Source organism: Amblyraja radiata, chromosome 41 (assembly GCF_010909765.2).
Source record: "Amblyraja radiata isolate CabotCenter1 chromosome 41, sAmbRad1.1.pri, whole genome shotgun sequence".
NCBI lineage: Eukaryota > Metazoa > Chordata > Chondrichthyes > Rajiformes > Rajidae > Amblyraja > Amblyraja radiata.
Window position 1 is genome coordinate 9410494 of NC_045996.1, and position 14204 is coordinate 9424697.

The 14204-nt window shown below is 48.2% G+C and overlaps 1 protein-coding gene across 1 annotated transcript in view; it reads right to left on the minus strand.

The window, feature by feature from the left end:
- sympk (symplekin) overlaps positions 1 to 14204 on the minus strand; it is a 35891-nt gene that overhangs the window by 9739 nt on the left and 11948 nt on the right. The window contains exons 9-20 of the mRNA XM_033014507.1: positions 11931 to 12082; positions 10305 to 10455; positions 8873 to 9086; positions 6955 to 7105; positions 6115 to 6350; positions 5298 to 5379; positions 5080 to 5193; positions 4143 to 4290; positions 3059 to 3219; positions 1829 to 1937; positions 1384 to 1484; positions 243 to 333 (exon numbers count right to left, since the gene is read on the minus strand). Of these exons, the coding sequence (XP_032870398.1) occupies positions 243 to 333; positions 1384 to 1484; positions 1829 to 1937; positions 3059 to 3219; positions 4143 to 4290; positions 5080 to 5193; positions 5298 to 5379; positions 6115 to 6350; positions 6955 to 7105; positions 8873 to 9086; positions 10305 to 10455; positions 11931 to 12082 (1710 nt within the window). The remainder of the gene's footprint in view (positions 1 to 242; positions 334 to 1383; positions 1485 to 1828; positions 1938 to 3058; positions 3220 to 4142; positions 4291 to 5079; positions 5194 to 5297; positions 5380 to 6114; positions 6351 to 6954; positions 7106 to 8872; positions 9087 to 10304; positions 10456 to 11930; positions 12083 to 14204) is intronic.

Consider the following 14204-nt stretch of genomic DNA (forward strand, 5'->3'; position numbering starts at 1 on the left):
GTGGGAGGAAACTGGGGCATCCCGAGAAAACCCAGGCAGGTCACAGGGAGAATGTACAACCTCCTGACAGACTGCACCCGTAATCAGGATCGAACCCGGGCCTCGTGTGCAGTGACTCAATCACTGCGTCACCCTAAATATTACTTTCCCTTGTATGAATGCAAACCTTCTACCTTAAACTTTCCACCAGTTTCCGCTCCATCCCCGTCCACCTCCCCCTACACAAGGTGGCGGTAACTCACTGTGTGTGGTTCCCAGCAGCCGGTTAAAGACCTCCTTCACCACGATGGGATTGAGTTTGATCAGCTTGGGCAGCGCCAGGATTACTTCTTTCTGCGGAAGAGAGTTAGTGCAAGGATACGCATTATTCCAAGAAGTAAAACGAGCACAAGGTGAAGCTTTAGACTGCCTACTCAGCCGGCTTCAACTTTTTCTTCAACTTTTGAGATAAAACTAAAAATAATCTTCCAAACCCACATGTAACGCTGCGTTAAGGCGCTGTCCCACTTACGCGATTTTTCCGGCAACTTGCCAGCACCCGTCACAGTCGCCGAAAATTTTCAACATGTTGAAAATCCAGCGGCGACCAGAAAAAGGTACGACTCTCTGGGTGACTACTCACGACCATACAGGGATCACCCCGCGAGTCGCCTAAAGATTCCAGGGTAAAGTGCTGCAGAGTAGTCAGTCATGAAACAAGAAGACTGGAGAAGGAACCCTCTTGCTCCTTGGCATCCCCCAGAACTGGAATCACTCATCAAGTTGTCCTCTTAAAAGGACCCAAAGTCCTGGAGTAACTCAGCGGCTCATGCAGCATCTCTGGAGAACTCGGACAGGTGGCGTTTTAGGACGAGACCCTTCTCCAGTTAAGGCTTCTCCTGCACTTTGTGTTCTTTTATCCATGCTTCCTGACTTTGGATCTTAACGATACAGCAGACACAGGCCCTTCGGCCCAGAGTCCATGCCAACCAGAAACCCCCCCCCCTCCGCACACTAACATCATCCTACACACTGGGGACAATTTATAATTTTTATCAAAGCCAATTAACCTACAAACCTGTACGTCTTTGGAGTGTAGGGGGAAACCCGGGCACCGGAGAAAACCCACTCGGTCACAGGGAGAACGTGCAAACTCCATACAGACAGCACCCGTAGTCAGGATTGAAGCCTGGCACTGTAATGGAAGTCTACCACAGCGCCACTGACCTGCTGTTACTCCAGCGCTTTGTGTCCTTTTGTGTATTAACCAGCATCTACAGTTGTTTGTTCCTACACTATCCTTAGTCACCCTTCCATCACTGCTCTCTCTCACTCCCTCCATCATTACTCACGACCCCACCAGCAGCAGATTGTTTTGTCAAGACTCCAGTTTGCGAACAATACCTTCTCAAGGCCGTTAAGCACCGGGATCAGAAATCGGACATCGGGGACCCTCTTGTGGTAGAGATCACGGACCCTCTTCACCAGCTCAGGGGACGGAGGCACTGAAACCACAGGAGACAGTCACTGGATGACATTCAGGCCAATTCAAACACAACTTTACATTGGAACCGATGCAGGCAAATGACAAGCAGATCATGACAGTCAAATCCAATGGCGGATATGACTTGGCACCCTTGGACTAGCCGGCTGAAACCTTGAGGAGCTCTGGCGCTGTGAGGCAGCAACTCCACCACCGTGCCGCCCACTTTGGGACAGACATTTATTTCCCTGTAATTCCTCCCAATGCCCAAAGCCTCGGAGTAAATATTTCTCATTAATTATGCTCCGGTCAAATGCTGCAAAGCATGGACAAAAGATGTCAAATTAGCGGTGCTGAAATAGTTACCTTTGTCTGTTAAAATGTGCAGGCAGCGAGTGACGAGTGTCTCCGCACCTTTCGGACAGTTCTCCACCAGCAGGAGAAGCTCAGGTGAATTCATTCCCATTCCTCGAATCTGAAACACACACAAAAAAAAATAAAAAAAAATTAAGATGGAAACCCAATAGTTCGAGGCGTTTGTTTCCTTTCAGCGCCGAACCATCACTGAACGAGAATGGGGTTGAGAGGGAAAGATACATCAGCCATGATTGAATGGTGGAGTAGACTTGATGGGCTGAATGGTTTAGTTCGGCTCCTATCACTTATGAACAAATGTATCTCACACCTGATGCAGAAACCTAATTCTAGGCATGCCAGCAGCAGCAAGTTCCAGGACCAATCTTAGATCCAGAAACACAAGGTGCAAGGTGGATAACAGCATGGAAGAGTGCAGCATTAATAATACTCCGTGTTTTTTCCATATTGAGTGTGAAGAGTGTTTTGGGGAAGAAACTGTCTGAGTCTGGAGGTGCGTGTTTTGGCTGACCTGTAACGCCTGCCAGAGGGCAACAGTTCAAAAAGGTGGTGTGTGTGGAGTCTTTGATGATGTTAGTGGCTCTGCTGAGGTAGCGTGAGGTGGCAATGTCCTCCAGAGAGGGCAGTGGGCAGCCGTTGATTCTCTCTGCTGCCCAAGGGCAGACTGTGCCCTACCAAAGATCCTATAGCAAGCAAGCAAGATGGATCACTCGACGAAAAAGACGTAGTACGGTCATGTGCAGATTCATGGGTAATTTCCGGCCCCATTTCCGTAACCGGCTTCCGTCTCCGCACCATAGATCCCGTAGTGGAGCAAAGATACAAGTGCGGAGACGGAAGCCGGTTACGGAAAAATCCTCGTAAAAATAAAAGTTCTTTGGTAAAAATCTTCTCATTTTCAGAATTATAATTTATTAACACAAACTGTTCCCCCGCAACGTTGATTACACTGCGAGTCGGGTCGGGTCGGGTTACTGAAATGGATGAAAAAAAGGCCCACGTTCCGCTCCGTTGCGTACTACACATCAGTCCATTGCATTTAGCAGGAGTGGTCTATCTTGCTCCGCTATAAGATTGTTGGGCCCTACCTCCAGATCTCAACCACAGACCTCCCATCCCAGCGTTTCCCCAAGCCAGCAGCATAATTATGGACAAATCTCAGGAACAACACACAAGTTTAATTCAGACGAGAGGGTTCTAGCTTCTGAACCCTGGACTTACCGGTTGCTCAATGACCCGCAGCACCGTGCGTTTAATGTCAGCGATGGCCTCCGTGTAGACAGCAGCCAGCTCGTGAATGAGTTTATGGTTCTGGGGAAGCAGGGCGAGGTACAGATACAGGCACTGTTTCACCGTCTCCTCCGTCCAAGGAGCTGCCACCTCTGACGCGGACAAAAAGAAACACAAAAGAAACTTAGCAGACAAAAGGAGCACTCCACAGGCGCAACAGACAGAGTGAACAGCGTGGAAACAAGCCCTTCGGCCAAACTTGCCCACCCCAACCAACATGTCCCATCTACACTATCCCCACCTGGGTGCTCCGGTTTCCTCCCACATTCTAAAAATCAGGTTTGTGTTGAAAATAGACAGTAGGTGCAGGAGTAGGCCATTCAGCCCTTCGAGCCAGCACCACCATTCACTGTGATCAAGGCTGATCATCCACAATCAGTACCCCGTTCCTGCCTTCTCACCACATCCCTTGACTCTGCTATCTTTAAGAGCCCTAACTCTCTCTTGAAAGCATCCAGACAATTGGCCTTCACTGCCTTCTGAGGCAGAGAATTCCACAGATTCACATCTCCGTTCTAAATGGCCTTTCCCTTATTCTTAAACTGTAGCCCCTGGTTCTGGACTCCCCTAATCTCGGGAACATGTTTCCTGCCTCTAGCGTGTCCAATCCCTTAATAATCTGAAATGGCAGTGCTGGCTTGAAGGGCCGAATGGCCTACTCCTGCACCTATTGTCTATTGTTTCAATAAGACCCCCTCACACATCCTTCTAAATTCCAGTGTAAACAAACCCAGTCACTCCATTGGCCTTGGTAAAGATTGTAAATTGTCCCTAGTGTGTAGGATAGTGCTAGTGTACGGGGATCGCTGGTCGGCACGGACTCAGCCTGTTTCCGCGCTGCATCTCGAAACTAAATCAAACTAAAACCCCAACCAGACTACTAGCACAACACACAGATTCCCACTCAACTTGTCTTAACTCGCCATAGCCTTTCACACTTAAGATCTGCCCACTGCAGACAAATTGCCTTATTTACCTCGATTTCAAACAACCCAGCTGTGTGGAGAGTTCTCACCTGTGTCTTTGTCGGCCCCAAACAGAATAGAGGGCGGGTTGGGATGAACGAGCAGCTGCAAGTAATTCAGGGCAAACTTCTCGATGTACTCGCGTAGCTGCTCCTTCTCATACATTCGTTTAATGAACATCAGTGCCTGTGAACGGACCTGGAGGCAGAACACAACATCAGATACAGTGTGATGCACGAGTGCTCGCTGGGCAGCTTCAGCATGTAAACAGGCCAACTTCAAAGGAAGCACCCAACCTGATACATCAGCTTCCCCTGTGTGCGCGGCTTTACCCAACGACTTCATAGATACCGCATGGAAACAGGCCCTTCGGCCCACTGAGTCCCTGCCGATCAGCCATCACCTTGCACACTATTCTTCACACCAGGGACAATTTACAGAAGCACATTAGGGCTTGGCACAGTGGCGCAGCGGTAGAGTTGCTGCCTTACAGTGACAGAGACCTGGTTCCTTCGTGACTGCGGGTGCTGTCTGTACGGAGTTTGTGCGTTCTCCCCGTGGGTTTTCTCCGGGCGTTCCAGTTTCATCCCACACTCCAAAGACGTACTGGTTTTCAGGTTAATTGGCTTTGGTAAAATTGTAAATTGTCCCTGGTGTGTTGGATAGTGTTAGTGTGCGAGGATCGCTGGTCGGCACGGACTCGCTGGGCCAGTTCCCGTGCTGTATCTCTAAACAGTCTCGTAAATCTTCTCTGCGCTCTTTGGAGCTTAAAGTTTCTGGAAAGGGAGCTCTGACTCACCACCAATTCCAGCTTCAGGAAAGCCAGGAGATTCTAGCCAAGGGTTTACAGTGGGAAATAGATCAGATCTCCATACCAATCCCCAATTCTCCACCCAAAGCTGGAGAGATGTGTAGGAAGGAACAGCAGATGCTGGTTTACACCGAAGACAGACAAAATGCAGAGAAAGTCGTTTCCCGTGACTTCACCTTATCCTTCTCGTGAGAGCTTAGATCCAGCAGCACATGCAGGTACTGCAGCTGTTTTGATGGGCGTTTGAAGACCAAGTCCCTCAGTGTCGACATTCCCAGATAGATGCGAGTCTGCAGGAAGGGTGGAGGAGAGCAGCGTCAGTGTTGCATGGGGACACGTTAAACCATGCGACAGTCGGCACCAAACAGATGCAGCAAAGTGACTTGCAACCCACCTCATCCTCACAGTATCTCCGGATCACCTCCAATGCATTGTCAGTTATGCACGGAGCCTCCAGAACCAGCTTTGTAAACAGTCTAATGGAAGGAGACAAAGAATGAGAAAAATGCCACAAAGAACAGGGAGTATTCCAATACACAGAAACTGGTCAACAGGTGAACTATAAGAACCTAAACATTGTGAATAGTAACAGTGACAACTTTTAGTTTAGAGATACAGGGTGGAAACAGGTGCTTTGGCCCGCGGAGTCTGCTCCAACCTGCGACCCTCGCACTATCCTAAACACACTAGGAACAATTTACCATTTTGTGGTGTTAGAAATTCTTCCCAATCACAACCGCATTGACAAGAGTTAAAGGTGAATGACAAAATAAACTGCAGTTTTTTTAAATTAAGGTCATAAGGAATAGGAGTAGAATTAGGCCATTTCGGCCCATCAAGTCTACTGCCCCATTCAATCATGGCTGATCTATCTCTCCCTCCTAACCCCATTCTCCTGCCTTCTCCCCATAACCTCTGACACCTGGACTAATCAACAATCTATTCATCTCTGCCTTAAAAATATCCATTGACTTCTCGATTTCACCTAACGAACAGCTAACAATGGCCCATTTCCTTCATCATTACTTTTTTGCATATCTTTAATTCATTGTTCTTTATCTCTCTACATCATCGCCTATAAATCATTTCCCAATATCCCAAACCAGTCTGAAGAAGGGTCTCGACTTCTCTCCAGAGATGCTGCCTGCCCCACTGAGTTATCGGTTTGAACCAGCATCTGCAGTTCCTTCCTACACGTCACTTGTACTGACCCATCCTTCTGGTCTGGTTTCTCCTGCAAGCCCGACAACAGGCTGGTCAGGCACGCATCATAATTGTCAAGCATGCCGTTGGGCCAGTGGCTGAGGTACAGGTTATACTCTTGGTACAGCCACGCAAAGGCAAGATCAACGCGGTTTCGAATGTCCTCGAGGATGAAATCCAGCATCTCCCCTTTCATTTTCCCGTCAAACTGCGTCACGAGACGTGCCAGGATCTTCACACGAATCTGGGGAAAAAAAAAAAAAAAGTCAACAAACCCGACTAACTCATCCATCTATGTCAACGAACGGAAAAAACATCACAATCAAGTGAACCAGAAGACATAGTTTTAAGGTGAGGGGACGAAGATTTAATGGGAACCTGAGGGATAACCTTGTTTTTTTTAATATTAAATTAACACAAGGGTGGTGGGTGTAAGGAATGAGCTGCCGGAGAAGATAGTTGAGGCACGTACTATTGCAATGTTTACAAAACATTTCGACAGGTACATGGATAGGATAGGATTAGAGGGATACTGGCTAAAAGCAGGCAGTCTATGGGTTTGCTCAGAGATACATAGATACATAGAAAATAGGTGCAGGAGTAGGCCATTCGGCCCTTCGAGCCTGCATCTTTGGTTTCCTCCCACAGTCCAAAGACATATAGGTGAATTGGCTTGGTGAATGTAAAAACAAACAAAAAAATTGTCCCCAGTGTGTGAAGGATAGGGTTATCATGCGGGGATCGTTGGTCGGCGCGGATCCGATGTTTCCACGTTGTATCTCTCATACATTAAGTGCCCAGCCAGAAAGAGAGGGGTTGTGGCTACAGTGAATTAAAGTCACACCTACCGGACCAGCTCCACCTCGTGCCACTGCTTTCTCAGAGTTGAGGATACGCTGCAGAGCTCCAATCTTCAGCTTGTCCATCTTCTCCACAGGCAGCTGCTGCAACACATCGCACAGTCGGAAAACCTTCTTCCGTCCGCTCTGACTCATCAGCCTGAAATGCGACACACAAACTAATAAGCTATTGGGAAGATAGAAACAGCAACTCAGCAGGTCAGACAGCACCTGTGGAGAAAAGGAATAGGTGACCTTTCAGGTCGTGACCCTTCTTCAGACTGAGTCAGGGGTAAGGGAAACAAAAACAAAAACAAAAAAAGTGATATTGGGAGATATAGAACAAATGAATGAAAGATATAGACAATAGACAATAGGTGCAGGAGTAGGCCATTCAATGTGATCATGGCTGATCATCCCCAATCAGTACCCCGTTCCTGCCTTCTCCCCATATCCCCTGACTCCGCTATTTTTAAGAGCCCTATCTAGCTATCTAGATTGAGGAGGAGGAGCCATCTTGGTGAACGGCTGCTAGCCAGCAGCCGTCCGTCTTAAATTCGTTTTTTTAAATAGTTTTTAGTGAGTCGTTTTTTTGTTTGTAGGGGATATGGTCTTTTAATGTGGGGGGGTAGGTGTTACTTTATTTATAGGTCCCTACCTGGTCGGTGTGGCAGCCTTTTTTCTGGGCTGCCCGTCGACCCGTCCTCGTGGCCTACCAGCGGGCTTGGAGCGCCGTTTCTTGGCGGGAACCACCCAGCACCTCGGCCTGGGTGGCGGCACAGCATTGGAGCGGAGCGGAGCGGAGCGGGCGATGCCTTGCCTGGGTCGCCGCGCTGGAGCTCTGGCGAGCTGGACTGCCGTGAGCAACATCTCCGGGCTGCGGGTTTGCGGAGCGGAGAGGCGGCGTGCGGAGAGACGGCGTGCGTAGAGGCGGCAAGGCGGCAGTGCGGAGAGCGGGCGCCGACTTTTTCATCTGGAGCCTGGGAGCGCCAAACCGGCGCGGCCTTGTCGGCTTCGGCAGCCGCGGGCTCCAACCAAGAAGCGGCCGTTCCAAGTGGCCCAGCCGCCGAAAGGACTCTCCCGACGCCGGGGCAAGACCACCCGGTGAGAACGGCCAGGGACATCGGGCCTCCGTACAGGCAATTGCGGTGGCCTCAATAGGCCTGACTTTGGGGTGATCATGGGGTGGGGACTGGACATTGTGCCTTCCTCCACAGTGCTATCCACTGTGGGGGGATGATTTTTTTTGTCTAATTGTAGTCCTGTAGGTCTGTGTCCAAGATGGCTGCCGTGAAGAGAGAGTGGACGCTGGCGCGCTTTGGCTGCCGCTGCTCTCTTTTCACACTGTGTTTTTGATTTTCTGTTTTTGGATTGAATTCTGTTTTTAATTTGTGTCACTGTGATGTCTTTAATTACTTGTTTTATTCCGATTATATGTTTTATTCCGATTACTATGTAAGGTGTCCTTGAGATGTATGAAAGGCGCCCATTAAATAAATTTTATTATTATCTATGCAAAAAATGTTAATGATAAAGGAAACGGGCCATTACTAGCTGTGGGCTTGGTGAAAACGAGTTATACAGACAATGAAATTCTCCAGGGCGACAATGAAACTAGTAGCAGGACCTGTGGCAGCCTAGTTTAGTTTAGAGATACAGCGTGGCAACCGGGTCTGTGGCGACCAGCCCGGGTCGCTTGCGTAGCTCTGTCTACTCAGCTTTACATGCTCATTATTAATTAAATGTGTTTGATTAAAATTCCAAAGAGCACCTTGAAATGTTCTAAAGACGGTGCATGCCTTGCAAATAAAACACACCCAAACCACGCAATAAATGCATTGGACACATTCCAATGATGGGGGAGGGGGGGAGGTTTCAGATCCTATATGACAAAGCCACATGAGCAATCAGTGCACTGTCCAAATACCTTTGCTGACTGGAAGGCATAATGGGCTCTGGACGCCGCTTCGTTTGCATCTCCTCTTTCCCGGGCTGCGAGAAAGGTACGGGTGCCCCCACGACAGATATCGCTTGCCCCTTACGCAACGTGGAGTAGCGCCGCTTGATGACCAGGCCGTCACTTTTAACATCTTTCCCCAGTTTCGAGTCGTCATCGGCCTGAAGTTTCATCTGGTCAACACCTGAGGGAACAGCAAGTAACCGTGAGAACAGTCGCCCGTCACGCCAACCGATCGGTCATCACAGTGGCACAGGCAGGCTGCCGATCACTCGCCAAATACCCAGGGTGGAAATGTCAACGACTAGAAGCGCATGCGAGAAGGCAAGAGGGGCAAAGTTTAAAGGAGATACGTGCGGCAAGTTTTTTTTTGCCCCACAGAGTGTGAATCTCTTGCTTCCTCGACAGAGACGAGTAAAAATATCCTCGTAAAAAGAGACGACTTAAAAATAAACAGCATTGCAAACCTTAATTATTTTTAGTTTTTAGTTTTGAGATACGGTGCGGAAACAGGCCTTTCGGCCCATCAAGTCCGCGCCGACCAGCGATACCCGCACACTAACATTATCCCAAACACACTTGGGGCAATTTACAATGATACCAAACCAATTAACCTACTTGCCTGTACCTCTTTGGAGTGTGGGAGGAAACGGGAGCACCCAAAGAAAACCCACGCAGATCACGGAGAGAACGTACACTCCGCACAGACATGGTCAGGATCAATCAGGTCTCTGGCACTGTAAGGCAGCAACTCTAACTCTGCGCCACTGGCCACCCTCAAGGTTTCCCAAGAAGGAAATGGAAGCCCAATCACTGAATACTCAAGACTGATAGATATTTGGAAATGAAGGTACATCATGCATTCAAAATCACTGCATGACTGTACATAAAGTTAAAAGATCACATCATGATTGCAACAGGCACGGGCCACGGAATCACATTGCTGTGTCCCAAACATTACGCTCCCCTAAAAAAAGGCCTTTATTAAAATCTGACAATGTGCTTTAACCACATGTGATTGTTTAATTACAAATGTCAAATTGTGGAGTACAGAGGCAAATAAATAAATGATGGGTACACAAAAATGCTGGAGAAACTCAGCGGGTGCAGCAGCATCTATGGAGCGAAGGAAATAGGCAACGTTTCGGGACGAAACGTTGCCCATTTCCTTCGCTCCATAGATGCTGCTGCACCCGCTGAGTTTCTCCAGCATTTTTGTGTACCTTCGATTTTACAGCATCTGCAGTTCATTCTGAAACAAATAAATGATGGGTCTTTGTCCCAAACATTATGGAGGGCACTAATATTTATGCCAGTTTTAACCAAATAAAATGGGAACACAAAACAATACGAGCCTTGTGCTAACAAAAGCCAGTCAAAGCACCCAGCGTTTACTCATTACCTGGTCCGAGACCTGCTGACGTCATCTGTGTGGCCATGAGTCGGGCTAAGTGTTTAATCTGGGCGTCCGTCCCTGCCGACTCTACTGGGGTATAAGTAGCCTGGAAGGATGCCGGCATCACGTCTGGTAAATAGACCATGCTGATCAGAACCTGAAACACAGAGCCGTGAGCTCAGTAGGGGTCCCTCACACCACTCGGGCATTTATATACTCAACATTGCTGCTGAAAATGATAGGAATTGACAGACATACAACAGTCATAGAGTCAAGCAGTGTCAAAATGTGCCCTTCAGCACAACTTGTCCACACCGACCAACATATCCCATCTACACTAGTCCCACTTTCCGGCATTGGACCCATAGTCCACTGAACCTGTCCTATCCGTGTACCTGTCTAATTGCTTCTTAAACGTTGCAATAGTCCCTGCCTCAACAACCACCTCTGGCAGCTCGTTCCATACACCCACCACCCTTTGCTAGAAAACAATACCCCTCAGATTGCTATAAATTCTTTCCCTCTTCTCCTCAAACCTAGTACCCCTGATTCCTGATTCCCCCACTTTGGCCAAGAGACTCGGTGTGCCCACCCAATCTATTCCTCTCATGGTTTTATACACCATTATAAGATCACCCCTCATTCTTGTGCACTCCAGGGAATAGAGTCCCACCCTGCTCAATCTCTCCCTATAGCTCAGACAATAGGTGCAGGAGTAGCCCATTCAGCCCTTCGAGCCAGCACTGCCATTCAATGTGATCATGGCTGATCATCCACAATCAGTACCCCGTTCCTGCCTTCTCCCCATATCCGCTGACTCCACTATCTTTAAGAGCTCTATCTAACTCTCTTGAAAGCATCTAGAGAACCGGCCTTCAGAGACAGAGAATCCACACTCACAATTGTGTGAAAAACGTTTTCCTCATCTCCATTCTAAATGGCTTACCCCTTATTCTTAAACGGTGGCCCCTGGTTCTGGACTCCCCCAACATCGGGAACATGTTTCCTGCCTCTAGCGTGTCCAAACCCTTAATAATCTTATGTTTCAATAAGATCTCCCCTCATCCTTCTAAATTTCAGAGTGTACAAGCCCAGCCGCTCCATTCTATCAACATATGACAGTCCCGCCATCCCGGGAAATAACCTGGTGAACCTACGCTGCACTCCCCTACACTGCACTCCCCTAATAGCAAGAATGACCTTCCTCGATGGCAACATCCTTGTCAATCTTCTCTGTACCCTTTCCAACGTAACATCTTTCCTATAACATAGTGCCCAGAACTGAACAGCATTTGGCCCAAACATTCCACACTGCCATTATCCCCAAATAAAGACTTTGAAATACAATTATTCACCTAATTTCCCTCATAATCCAGGCAATAACTGCCCCCTTAAGGATCCCAACCAAACCATCACCTACCCATGTTCTGCCGAGATGCTGCCTGACGCACTGAGTTACTCCACCATCACGTGTCCATCAAAGCAAATCACACAGTGCTGCACAGATTACACGGATTCTTCAGCAGGGATTTTCCTGAGGAGACCAACAGGCTTTCCCTTTGGCTGTGTGAGCCAATGCTACACTCCACCGGACACCACTAGAGTCAGCACTCAGCTTGGTCCCATACTCACCAAATTCGCCACGTTCTCTGGCGAAAGCAGAGGCATTAGATACTGTGCTGAAACATCAATGGCAGACTGCGTGTTCTGGGATGACGATGGTTTAACCATGGAAACGGACGCTTGCTCAAGATCTTTGTCTTCATCATCTTCTCCTAAAGGCTCTGAAAGGAAAACACAATCGGCACTGGTCTTACAATGCACGCAAGGCCAGGAGAAGCTGGCCAAATAAAAGGCAGCTATCAGCTTGGCACAATAATTCCCACTCTTGCGGTCACAATAAGAGGTCCAGCAATATTCCCCATCGGGGTGAATATTCCTTTGAAATCTCAGGTCGGTGGGCAAGAGTATGGTTTAGGAAGGGACTGTAGATGCTGGTTGACACCAAAGATAAGACACAAAATGCTGGAGTAACTCAACGGGCCAGGCAGTATCTCTGGATTAAACGAATAGGTGACGTTGCCGGTCAAGACCAAACTTCAGACATCGGAGTCTGAAAAAGGGTCCCGACCCAATTCCTTTTCTCCAAAGGTGCTGCCTGACCCGCTGAGTTACTCCAGCATCTTGTGTCTATCTTAAGAGTATGGTTTAGTTTATTGTTGTCATATGTACCAGTGAAAAGCCTTTTTGTTGAAAGTTTGAGGCTAGAGGAACTCCAGCTCCGCATTGATGAGCTGGAGACCCAACTTCATACGCTGCGGTACATCAGGGAGGGGGAGTATTACCTGGATGTTTTGTGCCAGGGGATGGTCACACCGACCAGTTTAACTAATTCAGTAGGCAGTGAGCAAGGAAAGGAAGGTGTGGCCATAAGCGAGGCAGGTAGGGGGAACCAGGAGGAGATGCGGCAGGAGCCACAGCCCTTGTCCCTGACGAGCATGACCGAGGCTCTTACTCAATGTAAGGACGGGATCAGGGGCTGTGGGAGGGATGAGCAACCTGGCTGCAGCACCGTGGATCAGGAGGCCATTCAAGAGGGGGGAGTTAGAAGAAATGCCGTAGTGATAGGGGATAGTATTATTCGGGGGGTAGATAAGGTTCTCTGCGGCCAGCAGAACATGTCCCGAAGGCTGTGTTGCCTACCCGGTGCTAGGGTTAAGGATATCTCTGCGATGCTGGAGAGAAATTTGCAGTGGGAGGGGGAGGATCCAGTGGTCGTGGTCCATGTGGGGACCAATGACATAGGAAGGACGAGGAAGGAGGATCTGCTGAAGGAGTTTGAGCAGTTAGGGAATAAATTAAAAAGCAGAACCTCGAGGGTACTGATCTCCGGATTGCTACCTGAGCCACGGGCCAAATCGGCGAGGGTACGTAAAATTAGAAAGCTAAATGCGTGGCTCAAAGACTGGTGTGGGAATAATGGGTTTGGTTTCTTGGGCCACTGGCACCAGTACTGGGACAGGGGGGATCTGTTCTGTAAGGACGGACTTCACCTGAACGGTGCTGGGACTGGGGTCCTGGCAAATCATATAACTAGGGCAGTAGAGAGGTCTTTAAACTAAGTAGCGGGGGGGAGGTATCAAGGGGGGTAATAACGGCAGGGGTAGAGGAAATAGAGCAGGGTATCAGTGGGGAAGCGGAAAGTCAAATGTGACAGGAGACAGAATGTGTGAAGATAAAGCTCTAGATGTAAAAGGGGCAAAAATGGAAAGGAAGGGTAGTAAAAATCATCTGAAAGTGCTTTATCTAAACGCACGGAGTATTCGTAATAAGATAAATGAATTAACGGTGCAATTAAGTATATATAGTTATGATATCGTGGCCATTACGGAGACATGGCTGCAAGGAGATCAGGACTGGGAGTTAAATATAGAGGGGTACTCGACAATTAGGAAAGATAGACAGGAAAGAAAGGGAGGAGGGGTGGCCCTTTTAATAAGGGAGGGAATAACGGCAATAGAGAGGAAGGATATTGCGTTGAAGGATCAGGATAGTGAAACAGCTTGGGTACAGATAGAGAATAATAAGGGGAAAAAAACACTAGTGGGTGTAATTTATAGACCTCCAAATAGCTGTGACGCTGTTAGTCAGAACATAAATCTGCAAATAGTTGACGCATGTAAAAAGGGAACTGCTGTAATCATGGGGGACTTCAATTTTCATATTAATTGGGCAAACCAAACTGGGCAGGGTAGACTAGAGGAAGAGTTTATAGAATGTATTAGAGACGGGTTCCTAGAACAGTATGTCACAGAACCGACAAGGGGGGAGGCAATCTTGGATCTGGTTCTGTGTAATGAAGCAGGATTAATTAAAAATGTCATAGTTAGGGACTCGTTGGGAACA